This window comes from Struthio camelus, chromosome 4, assembly GCF_040807025.1.
Source record: "Struthio camelus isolate bStrCam1 chromosome 4, bStrCam1.hap1, whole genome shotgun sequence".
NCBI classification, from domain to species: domain Eukaryota; kingdom Metazoa; phylum Chordata; class Aves; order Struthioniformes; family Struthionidae; genus Struthio; species Struthio camelus.
In genome coordinates, this window is record NC_090945.1 from 26,993,874 (window position 1) to 27,006,826 (window position 12,953).

Here is a 12,953-nt window from a genome sequence, read left to right on the forward strand (position 1 = left end):
TTACTTGTCTCCATTATCGTCCTGGACAACAGTGAGATGGCGTTGAACAGCCAACAGCATCTTCACATCTCCGGTTACAGCGTAATCAAAGAGAGCATTGGCATGACGCTTGGCAAGCTGCATGGCCTTCTCCAGGAACAGACCATCTGCAACACAAATTATTGTCGTCTTCAACTTGCCACGAATTGTCAGTCAACATCCAGAAGTAACATCAGAAACGCGGTGACTGCAGCAGGCTGACGTGCTTTTTACCATTCGTTTTCCCTGCAACACCACCTTCTTTTGACAGGAGTTTGTGCTTCCATAGGAATAAGAAGCACAGGCCACTATGCGTTATTTACTGATTCAATTATATAGGTTGCAAACTGCTCTCAAGAGGTTAAGGATAGAGCCAACGAGTCCCTCAAAAGGAAAACCAGGCGTAGGCCAAGCATTCAGACAGCAGGAATCCCGAGAAAAGTCAAACTCCGGGAGTTGCATTTAGTTTGAGTGGTGCTGAATTAGTCACATTAATGACTGTGAGTAAGGAAACAAGAGGAGCAGAAAATTGGATTTGCTTGGATATGAGTGATGCCTAAGGCCTCTTGTCCACAGAACAGTAAAAGAACCTCCTATGTAGTTCTGAGTAGTTTACACGTGAGGAAACCGAGGCACAAGGCACCTTAAATGACTTGTTAAGTATCACGCCCACACAAGAGCTATGGAATAAATGCAGGGCTTTGTGCTCTCTCTCCGACCCAAGCCACGCAGTCTCTCCTGCTTTACAACCGCAGCACAGAGAACCTGCTCACCTGTTTAGAACATTTCAGCGTTTACACTGTTCAGTATCACTAGTATCTCCTTTTGGGGTTTATAAAACGTACAACCATTGGGATTTCAAAAAGTAGAATTTATCACGGTGGGGAGGCAAACGGGGAGGATAGATTCCTGTAACGCATTTGTGGAACAGTCACTCTAGCTGCTTTGCCAATACATTTGTGGTTCTGCATTGGTGAAAACTAGTGAAAATGAAACAGATGAACTTTCAAACCACAGTCGTCATTCTGAGGAGCAGTATCACTTGAAAACAGCCGGTATTTTAAAGACTTTGATGATTCTATAAAACGTTTTAAGAAATTATAAACAGCAAACGTGGAAAACAGCACATATGGGGAAAGGATACCCAGGACTTCCAGCTACACAAAACCAGGCATTTAGACTGGGTTAGAAGCATATCCCTGGTGAACATTAATACATTATTTCTGTAAGCCTTTGGCTTGTTGAAGAAGCTTATTTTCTGTTCAAGAGAAGACAGCAGTTCCCATATCTCCAAGCTGATGCATTTAGGTTTGCTCTTTAACTCTTAACACTAATAATAGGCTTAAACGGATGTTATATTCAGAATATATATCCAGAGTAAGGGGCCTTAAAGAATTCAACCTTTTCTCATTACAGACAATACAAAAGTCCAAAAAAATGGAGGCTGAGCCTCACTGGCTTCCCCTTAGCACGTGGAAGATATCCTTCAAAAAAACTACAAGATAGCACCCTTTAGTCTACACAGTAGCCACTTCACCCAGCCTGTTGTTCTGCACCTCTCTGTCATATAAACTGGAGCCTGAGATTGTCTCCTTTCATGCCATTACAATAGATACAATAGATTAAAAAAAAGTCAACTTCCTGCCTGCAATGTTCAGTACTCAACAAGGTCAACAATTAAGGCCCCTCTTTAGCAACTGCTAAATGGATGTTTCTTCACCTGTCAGCAAAAGAATTTGTTTTCTGACTCAGTCCCAGGATTCATCACAACCAGGACAGCAAGCAGTAAGTTCTTCAGCTTTTCTCAAGAATGCCATCGGTTTCTCAGACCACGAGAAGTTATACCCAGGAGGTTTCACAACTACAGCCCTTCTACCATGCAACTTTGCTTTCCCAAGCCACAGTTTGCAACACTGTATGACAAGTGCCACGCAGGGCTGACACACGCATGATAACGGGACCTCTCCCTGACCTCTCCCTGACCAAGGAAGGAACAACACTGCACAGAAGCGATCTAGATCGCATAGCGCTTGGCATACGCAAACAAGCAAAAAATTCCTTGCCATTCAGTTCCTACCAGTACCACATCCGTGTAGTCTGAGTTTTTGTTGTTGTTTTATTTTATGGGAAGCATGGTTACTCTAACCCTTTAAAAACTAGATCATCAACTCTTAAACAAACAAACAAAAAAACCCAAATAAACCAATAGGAAAAGGAATTCTTACTGTCTGAGAAAGGGTGATTTGTAGCCTTTGTATATGTTATAACTCTACTGCTATTGAACATTCCTATTGACCATTCCAGACTTCCTCCCTTTCTCTTCACCAGCTCACTGTATAAAATAAAAGGCTTTACTATCCAGAGGTGCTGATTTGACTATGTATGTGTTAAACGGAAACAGATACAGTTTACATTTTAAATTCAAACTTTTAACACCACTTTGCATGCAGTTTATCAGGAGGATTGCAGGGAAAAAGTTATGCAACAATCATACCAACATTTTTAACTCGCACTAAAACTGGTTAAATGTCAAAAGTCAAGTCAATTGCTGAATCGTACTCACGTACCTTCACTGCTTTCGGTGTACCTTATACAGATTGCAAAGCAGTGCTAAGTATGATCAGTAGGCTAAGCTACCTCATCTGCTTGCATGACAAGCAAAAGCTCTGCTCCCCACTGGCCATACAGAGGTGTAGGGTTATCTACAGATTTATGTAAGTGGTGGGGGAAGAAGAGGGCTTATATCGTGGGGAACTGAATCCCTCCTATTTCCACAGGGAGGAATTATCATGCTTTGAAAACAGTGAGCAGACGTTTATGGAGTTTTTAGCCTTTTAACACCAGCTTTGCCCCTACAGCAGTTTGATCCACTCTGAATACACGTATTTTTCACTTACCCTGCAACCTGTAATCTGCTTCGTTTACTTCAGCTTTAAGGGATGGAGCATCACCCTCCTTCTCCTCATTATCACCAGAGGTTCTGCACTCATTCCTCTCTTCAGTTTCCACTTTCATGTCATGTTTCACGTCCCATTTGTCTCTGTGTGCCTCAGAGCTCTCCCCATCTCGTTCACCTGTGCTATTTGATAGTCCTTCAAACAAAAATGAACACCGTTAGCCTTCCATACCATTGCTTTTTTTTATGCAAGTGATAAAGCTCAACTAGCCATAACCAAGCCCTACAGGACTCAATACAAAAATTTACCTTGACATAGGTGTTATCATTAAACACTCATAAGCCATAATACTCCAGACGCCAATGCACAGGGACAGACAGAGAAGTGTATGTAACTTGCTCTAAAGTGATACAATGTTTTTATCAGCCTCTGCTTTAAACAAACTTCTACACACCAGCTGTGAACAGTAGGTAAGCCTCTTTTGAAGGTACAACAATGAAAGTCTGAAGTATTCCAAGGAAATCTAGCAGAATTATTCAGATTTACATTTGTCTTTCTGACAGCAAATTAATCTCAGATTTTGAAAGTAACTACAGCGTATTCAGCAACTGGATAAGAAATGATTGTCCTGTTTTAGAAAAATGAGGAAGGCGCTTACTATTAACCTACTCTTTTACATTGCCGCTTAGGTTTCTTCTCTGGGCTACTGCAAAGTACCAGACTGTGGGAACAAACGACAATGCCTTGCTCTGGTCTAGTCCCTGGGCCACCCCTGCAATCAGCATGCTCAAGCAAGTGGAAGGGCAGTTGATTAAAGCATGCACTGACACTGCAAGTGCAGCAAGGGGTTTTGGTGACTGTTTCTCGGAGGTTAGCAGTCAGTGTAAAAAGGAACATGCACATAGCTTTTAAGTTGGACTTGGACAGAATTAAAGAGAAGCAGGGCAAATTAATCTGCATGAATCACTGGTATGAGACTGGTTCTAGGAAAAAAGCTAGCCCTCCATGGCACGTTTAGCTAAACCTGCACGACACTTCAGCTCACAGTGTAGAGGAAAATTAAGAAGGTCAAATTTAATTCAATCGTTGTAAGAATGGCATTTTTACTGTTACCATGTTTCATTCCAGCATTAGACTTTGTTGTGCCAGGGTGGAAGTGCATCCCTCCAAACGCAGAGTATCCATAGGAAGGGTAACTGAACCCTAAAGATAACAGAAAGGAAAAAGATAAAGAATTAATGGAATTACACCCCAAAGCAACAAAAATACGATCTGGAAGAATGGTGAGCCTAAAGAGCTGAATTTTATTTTCTATATACGTCCTTGTGTTTAATTCATCTATCCAAAAAGAAAAAAAAAATTCCAGAATTAGGGTGCATTCTCTGCCACCCCCTCAAAATTCCAAAGAAATTCTAGATGCTTGGCTACTGGCCTTCTCTATCCCAACATCCATAAGACCTCAATAATGTAGCATCACTACATGCTTCACCTAAAACTCAGTGTGAGACTTTGCACACTGCCTCTATGCTTTCAAGTCAGTGTGATGACAGTAGATTCGTATGACAGTAGATTTGTATTCTGGTGTTACGCAGCGGATGTACTGCTGACGTGTTTAACAATTTGAGAATTGCTGCTCTGTCACCTCCTCTAACAAAAGGGCTGCATGTGTATCCTGGCGCAGATGATGTCTGCTGACATGCAGGTTGTTAATGCTCTGCTGCAAGAAATCAAAGCAATGTTTTCATGATGCTGCATGTCAGCTATGCTCTGGATGCAACTGATAGAACATGGCAGAAAATTTACTAAACAGCATCCCAATTATTTTTTAAAAGTTATTTCCATTAACAGAATTAACTTGCTAAATTCCACTCCTGGTCCACGAAACAATTAAGATCATGTTTAATTTTAAGCACCCAAAATGGTACTTAGCTATCTCATGAGTTTCAGTGCCTTCGAGGCCCTAGGGAGCAACAAAGTTAAGGTATGATGCATTTCTGACTCAGTCTCCCCCAGCTAGAAAGGTGTTATCTGTAACACAGAGCTTCAAGGAAGAAAAATCAGAGTGCCTTACAGGAAGTAGGAAGGCAAAGCAGCTGATGAAATGTTTAGAAAACCAGGAGCAATTTGACTGAATGAGTGAATAACGCAGGAGAGTCAAGTCTCATCTACTGGGAGACATCTAAAAGGAGACAAATTCCTCATCTCATTTTTACAATAAGAATAAACACCCATCTTGCAGGCTCTCAAAGCAGAACTCCTTTCCCTCTTTCCCCAAAACCACTGTCTTACCGGAGCCAGCACCGCCACCTCCCCCTCCATACATGCCACCGCCTCCTGCGCCACTGCCTCCACCATAGCCATCAGAGAAGTTCGGCATGAGCTTCTGGCGTTTCCTTTGCACTTCTTCTTTATCTGGGTTTCAGGCAAGAAGGAATATATGGATTAAGGAATCACTTTTACCACTGGCTACGTACAGAAAAGGATGCAAAGACGCTGTTTTACTAAAGTTTACTAGTTTAAAAGGGAAAACGCAGAGTGTAGAACAGTTAACTTTCTTTCAGCTCCAAATACCAAAACAATGTTGCATGTAATGGAGCAGTGGAACATTCCCATGCAAAACAAGCTAGTGGCAAGCCCTCGTCCAGACCGACAGCACCGCTCGGGCCCACGCAGTCTCTTCCATCACGTCAGGCGCCCCGTGCTCAGATAACAGTAACAGGGTGCAACGCACTGCAAGGGAGACGATGCAGAACTGTCTGAGGAGCCTCAGAGCTCCCTTCAGAAGCATCGCACATACTCAGAGCCCTGGAAATCGGCAGCCCAGGAGTTCTTAAATGTCTAAGTCCTAAAACAGCAGAGAGCATCCTGGACGGCACATCTGCCCAGAAAAATTTGCCTTTGGGGGATATGAGCACAGGTTCCTCTGCTAAGCAAATCTCCTTCAAAAAGGGACCCTTATCAAAGGGTCAGCAAATCACAAGGCACTTTGATCTCCAACATCGCAGGTGCTGAGAAATTGTGAAAACAGGGTCTGCTTGAAATGATTTACTGAAATTATCAGAAAGGCGACCAGAATAAAAGACAGCTTATTTTCAAGCTGGACATAATATTGTCAAACCATGCTGAGCAGCAGTAGAAAAAACAACCTAACATTTTACAGTGGAAGGGAAAAATAACCCACAGCCCCCCCCCGGAAAGCAAAACACAAAGATTTAAAAGTAGTATCCAAGTGGATGGGGAAAGTGAAAATGTCACGACAAGAAGAGCTATAAAAAAAAAAAAAAAAGGGATACAAACATTACAGAGGTTAAAATCCAGCAGAGCTGTTGAGGAAAGAACAAGATATCCTCCCTCCAGTAAGCAGTCCAGGAGTTTCAACAGATGTATGACAAAGAAATTTCATGCACAGCCACATCAGTCAGTGCACCAAGCCAGAGAGCTGGATACGTGGAACAGTATACCGAGAAGTACAAGTGCTTTATTTCCAGGCCTACATGGTCTATAAGACTGTATGCACGCATGCACCAGGCATACTCACACTGACGAGGAGAGAAAACTCTAGAGAGCAATCTAGTCAGAGAAACAGACAAAAAAAAAAAAAAAAACCACGTACACATTTCTAAGTTCACGTGAACACTTGCAACAGGGGAAATACACAGTCCCTAAAAGTTAGTTTCATGATTAGGTTGTATAGGGCTTCCAAAAATGCAAAAACGCATATAACAATAACATGGACTTATTTTTACTCCAGTAAGAGGCATAAAAGTAGTTAGCTTCAAAGTGGCAGCTTTTTTCTGCAGTCGTATGCTTCACTTTCCATAAAACTTGGGCACGAGATTCCTGAAATCATTACCAGTATGAAATCCTCTAGCAACTCCAGAAGTTCCTGAGAGCGCATCCTTTCTGCTCTTTTACTCTACCAAGCGTAAAATGGATTTACCTCTACCTCAACCACCACCCCACTCCTCAGCTGTCTTCAATCCATCGCCGCTCACGTACATGTATTTACAGAGTGTGACAGGCTATTGATTTCAGCACAGCTGAAAGTTAGGCACTACTTACTTGCAAGATCAGGGCTTAGCAGTATAAGCTGCAGGCAGGTAAACCATAAGCAGAGAGACTATTGTACTTGATACAATGAAAAACTAATTCTGACTTGGGCCTCAAGGCATTTCCATATTATTAACATTACTAATATTTAAAAACGAGATTGCTGCTGTCATTCATGTCAGTCAAACTCATTTGAAATGCAGAAGACTTTAAAGGGCACCAATCTACGAATGAAGCTTCTTTTCATCAGCAGTGCAGGAAGCAGGTCTGATGCCAACATTACTGCTTCCGCGAAGCAACTAACCTTTTAACACAGAAGAGACTGAAAGGCAGCACTTTCCCTACTTGCACCAAAAGTGTCTTGGGGTTATTTAATTAGTACGGGCAACTGGAAAACTCGAAAACGTCAATGAAAAAGTGCGGTGGGATGGAGAGAACTGCAAAACATGCACTTTTTCCACCAGATACCAACCACTCTCTGATTTCAGATTTCATCTGAAAGTATCGACAGCAAAATGTCCTCAGCTATTATTTTGCAACACTCAGAGGCAGAGTGCGCCATCTGCTGTATAGACCAGGCATGCTTGCACGTAGGAAACGGACAGGGAGTAAGCCTCACTACGAAAATAGTCACATATTTACTGCTTACCGGTCCAACATCACAAAAAAACCAACAATAAACTCATTACAGAGCTACCAGTTTTCATATTATCTCTGCACAAAACAAAGATGCAAATATCCTATTTTCTATAAATAACCACAAAAAACTCCTGACATATGTCCTACCTTACTATCTCAATATTCATAGGGAGCCTGCAGTTTGTTCCAAATCTATAAAACAGGTTTAATGAATTACCTTTGATTTCCGGGTAGTAGAGAAAAGGCTTTGGTTCACTTGTTTCTAGATCAGATTTCCGCCGTAGCTGTACAAACACAGATGCTGGCTTTGTGATATTGACATCTCTGTACTTGGGTGTTTTGAACACAATAGCAAACTGCGAAGGAAACGATGATCAGCACATTTGTCATGGAGAGTGGTTTTTGCAACATTACATTACTTTACATCTACGTTTGTGCATTTTGCAGGAGCTGGTTCATCGCTAGCAATGCAAAAGTTATTTGCAAAAGGCTGCTACAACAATAACATTCCACCTGTTTTTCGGTTGTACCTGTGAGTTAGGAGTCTTAAAGCCTTTTGGAAAAGGCAGGACTGCCAGAGCATCACCACATCGTATATATTAGTACTGTATTGTTTCCCCCCATCTCATTTAGCATCTGTTCCATGGCTTTTTCAGCGCCTTCGCAGGAGCTCAAAGTTTCTTTCATCCCAATTGACACTGGTGAATGTTAAAACAAGGGACCTCTTCTCCTGATTTCCTAGTGCTGGATTTTAAACCTTCCCAGTTACCTAAGATACCTCTTTAAAGAGCAGCCAAGATTGTATTATTACCAGGAAGTAACCAACAAAAGACAATGACTGAAGAGATAAGTTTTGGTTTATGGAGGCTTCCACCTAATCTATTATAATCCTAGTTTACAGAGACAGCAAGTCATTAACAAATAACAAGCGCTCTGCCACTAACCTGTCTATGTACATCCGTAGGAGAAAAGTCTCCAAAGCCTTCCCACATACCACCATTCTCATCCTCTTCATAGAAACGTATTTGAATATCATCTGCAAAGAGCAAAAGGAACACTATGTTTGAGCGTCCATTTGTATAAGTTTATTTCAGATAAAAATCAACATGGTTACTTTTTAGCTGGGTGATAATATGTTACATGAATCATATTTATCCATCTCAAGGAAACATTGTAAATAACCCAGTTTTGACATCAATTTTAGATCAGCCTAATGCTAATGATTGCACTGAAGTTGCTCTCTATTTACCAAGCAGTAAAAGGAGAATTAGGTTCACTACCTCTTCCTGTTCTAGGGCTAGGAAACATTCCAGAGGAGCTTTATTTCGAGCATACATGGAGGGAGGGGAGAACTTGAAGCATGAACTGCAGAAACCAACCCCTCTCCTCCAAGCAGTTTCAGTTCAAAAAACTGTAGCAAAACCTGAAGTGCCACAGTTCAGGTTCCGCTTGCTGCTGGCAGAGAGCCACCTTGGGGCTGCGGCTCAGAGCAACGGCAAGGGCCTGAGCGAGCAGCATGTCAACAGCCATCCCTCACCTCCGACAAAGCACAGGCCGCAGTGTAAACACGAAATTTGGCTTCTGTCCCGCTAGCAAACATTCTTTCTCTCTCTCTTTTTATTATACACACAAACATATATATGTATGTAATTTTTGTGTGTGTGTGTGTGTGTGTGTGTGTGTGTGTGTGTGTGTGTGTAATATTTTAAGAGAGGTTGGGAAATATCCCACCAGCATATTCCTTCCCCAGCACTCCCAGGGGGAAAAAGCCCCTCAAAGGCTGCTCTCTCTGGGGGTGACCAAGGCAGGACAGGCTTTGGGAGCAGGCAGACTGCTTCCTCTCACCTACCACCTGCTAGTCTCAAGACTGCAAACCACCAGTTCCAGTGGTGCTGTCCTGCACGCGCGAGTTCCTTCAGGCAGGAGGTTTCTGAGAGCTGCGAGGTCAGGGGAAACCCCACTCCAGCTGAGGGGAAACCCCACCTCGGGGCTTCCACTGAGTCAGACATTTATTTATTTATTTTACATTACAGAAGCTTGGTTTCATCTTGGTCCTTTTGAAAGCAGAGGGTATACACAGTACTAAAGGAAAATAGGTTTTTCAAAGAGCCCCAAAGCCCCCCAGAGCTTTCTCTCTTCCCTATATAAGGGAGAGAAGACCATGGTAAGGAAGAGAGGTGGAAAAGGACAGCCTGTATTAACAAAAAACATCACCACAACTTCAACAACATGTACAGGGGCTCACTTCTAACAGGGGAGAACCAGGTGCTCATCACCCGGTCTACACCAGAGGGGCCCAGCTATCACCTATAGCTTGAAAAACGAGGATTTCGCCTCACACCCTTTTCTTTTTTTTTTAGTTCAACCCAAATCCTACAAACCACCACAGTAACCAGTATCTTCCCATCCAAAAACAAAAGCATCCAAATCCATATTTAGAGCCCTATCCTGCAACATTCGTAGCCAAGAGCAGAGATTGCTACGGTGAGCCTGCGGAAGTAACTGGTTACCGTGAATAATCCCTGCTATTAGCATGCATATAAAAATGAAGTTATTAGTTGCAGTGCTGAACACATACAGTTCCAATTAGGGATTAATAGAGGATGCTTACAGTTACCACTTACAGTCAGGAACTTCATAACAAATCAGAAACTTCACAATAATCCAGAGCAAGTGTTAGGTAGCGGGGTCAAAAATTACACAGGACCCACGAGGTCCAAAAGCAGATCATGAGAAATTTTGGAAGGACAAAGATGATCGTGTGTCACTTGTGGGGGTGACACGAGCTGAATTTACTTGGGAGGAGACTATTTGGTTTTATTCAACTTCTGGACTGCTAGCCTAGCTTTCAGAAAGGCTGAGCGCTCACAGATCCCGCTGCGCTATCAGAACAGGAAAACACTAAGGCAGCACAGCAGGTTTCATGCGTGCTCCAGACAAACACCCTGGCGTGCCTTACAATGCCAGTAAAACAAGGCAGCTTTGAAAGACAGATCAAGACTCTTACCTTTCTGAACCTTGTCACAGAGAAGGTAAATCTCTTCCCCACCTGTTACGCATCCTGCCGTTCTGTCCATTCTTACAATTTTTAAGTTGGAAGCATTGGGAGCTTCTGTTGAAAGGAAAAAAGTAATAAAAAAAAATGCTTACCTCCATTACAGTTTTAGATTACAAAAAAAAAACACAAAAAAACAAAAAAATCCCCACCAAACAAACAGGCGGACAAAAAACTCCACAAAAATGTAACAAAAAATAAACCTCCAATACAATCTATCCTAGTTTGCTGCTTGCAAAGCAGCAGTGAATTGCGCTCAACACTCTGCCCTGATACCAACTTCGTGACAAGAGAGCATTTACAAGACAGCTACATTATTTTTGCTTTGCTGCCATCCTGTCAGCATGACACTGATAAGAGCTGTTCTCTGCATCAGACTAGTGAGATGCAATGTGCATTGCTTTGCTCTGTGGCTTACTTGAAAATGATGTGATAGTTCCCGATCAACAATATCGATCTGCGATCAAAAAGCCCACCTCCAGGTGACCCTCTAAGCAGAGAGGTCAACGGATACAGGTCCTCAAGCCAGAACTATCATCTGATCAGTAAAAGCAACCATATAATAGACAGTTATGGTACCACAAGTTCTCTCTCCTCTGTGGAAGGCTTGAACAGTGCCAATAAGGAGTACTAAAACAAAAAAACCTCAAAAATTAGAAAAAACATTTGGAATTAACAAATGATTCATCTTGGGGGCTCCGAAACTAGTAACTGACAGCCATGTAGCAACTTAATCAGCAAAAACACGCACGCAAATTTTCCCCTCTATTCTTCCCGGTAGTCGGAGGTAAAATCATGACACTCAGATTTACAAAAGGATAGCATAACATCAGCTTTTTTCAGGGTGGCCTGATACAGACTCTACATCTGTTGAGGCTGTGCTCCTCTTTGCTTTACCAATAGTCTCTACCATTACGCAGGTGTGAGTTAGAGTAATGAAATCAAATCAAATCTATAATGGTTACTAAGGGAAAAAAATCCATATTCCTTAAAGAGACTATTTGGTAAATCTCCTCAGTCTCCAAATCAAAACACTGAGTTTTCTTATCCAGAAAATACAAGTCATATGTGCCAGAAGAATAGCAGATATCATGGTTGTTCACTCACTGAACATATGCAAAATGGTATGCGACATCACTATTTTCTCCAACTAATAGCAAGCCACAGACTATAGTAGCTTTAGAGCAGCTGCATTTAATATCTTTTCATCCAGAGTTTGCCCTTAAAAAGCTATGATACAGACAGGACTGTTGCATGAGGGGAAAAAAAAAAAATCTGAATCATTACCCAGCGCCTGTTACGAACCTGGCAACCTGCAGCAACAGGCAGAAATATTTGGGCAGTAGAAAGGGTTGCGGTAGGACCAGGAAGTATGATCCAAAAGTACAGTGGAAAAAATCTTACATAAAGTGAAAAGGTTCACTTAGAAAAGAGATAAATAGAAGGACGTAACAGAAGTATACAAACACTAACAAGTCTAGAGGGGATAAATTGAGAATTCTGGTTGTGCCAATCTAACAAAACAAGGATAAGGTGGTCAGCAAAACTGAAAGGTACCAAATCCTGCGTGAATATTAAAGCAAAGTAATTTTTCCCTCACAACTTGTTGACAAGGCTTGGTCATAGAGAGCAACTGAAAGCAAACAAAAAAACTCCAAAAAATTCAATCGCTTTTTATGAGTAACAAGAATTTACAGAATCCTCATAATAATAGTGGCACTATTAAAAATGCTAACAGCAAAATTAAAAAAAACCAAACAAACAACTTGCTTTAGGGCTCATATCAACATCTAACTATTAGAGACCAAGATAAAAACCATGTGTACTTGGATAGACATGGGGGCAGTTACCCAGCAGCTACTTACTTCTCACTGAGGTAGTAACAGGCAAGCAGCAGGGCTAGACGGGTCTAGGTAGAGCAATCTCTACATGCCATGTTCCTAGGTACAGAGGCTTACCCCTTATGTAAAAGATAACTTCAGTGAAATATACTTACTGCTGTCATATATTGCATCTGATATAACAGGATCAAGTTTCCGGGTGAAACTACCATTACTGTCAGGGAGAAAGGCCGTAAACATAAGACGCACCACACTGAGATCCATTTCTTTAGTCTGCTGTACTGCTGCCTGACGGATGATTTCTCTTTCTCGCTCTGAAACCAATACAAAGTACAGACAAATTAACACAAGGAGGACACATAAGGAAACACTGCATTTTCAAAACATAACTATCAAAAGGCACCAATTACCAAAGAAACATTTTCCTTTCTGTCTTATCCATCAGCTTCTATC

At 41.8% G+C, this 12,953-nt stretch overlaps 1 protein-coding gene across 7 annotated transcripts in view; it reads right to left on the bottom strand.

The window, feature by feature from the left end:
• NFKB1 (nuclear factor kappa B subunit 1) overlaps positions 1–12,953 on the bottom strand; it is a 61,778-nt gene that overhangs the window by 12,486 nt on the left and 36,339 nt on the right. For all 7 annotated transcript variants that reach the window (XM_068941993.1, XM_068941990.1, XM_009689349.2 and 4 more), the window contains 8 exons: positions 12,656–12,814; positions 10,612–10,716; positions 8,549–8,640; positions 7,822–7,960; positions 5,205–5,327; positions 4,029–4,118; positions 2,916–3,110; positions 5–146 (listed from right to left, as the gene is read on the bottom strand). In XM_068941993.1, coding sequence (XP_068798094.1) covers positions 5–146; positions 2,916–3,110; positions 4,029–4,118; positions 5,205–5,327; positions 7,822–7,960; positions 8,549–8,640; positions 10,612–10,716; positions 12,656–12,814 — 1,045 coding nt within the window. The remainder of the gene's footprint in view (positions 1–4; positions 147–2,915; positions 3,111–4,028; positions 4,119–5,204; positions 5,328–7,821; positions 7,961–8,548; positions 8,641–10,611; positions 10,717–12,655; positions 12,815–12,953) is intronic.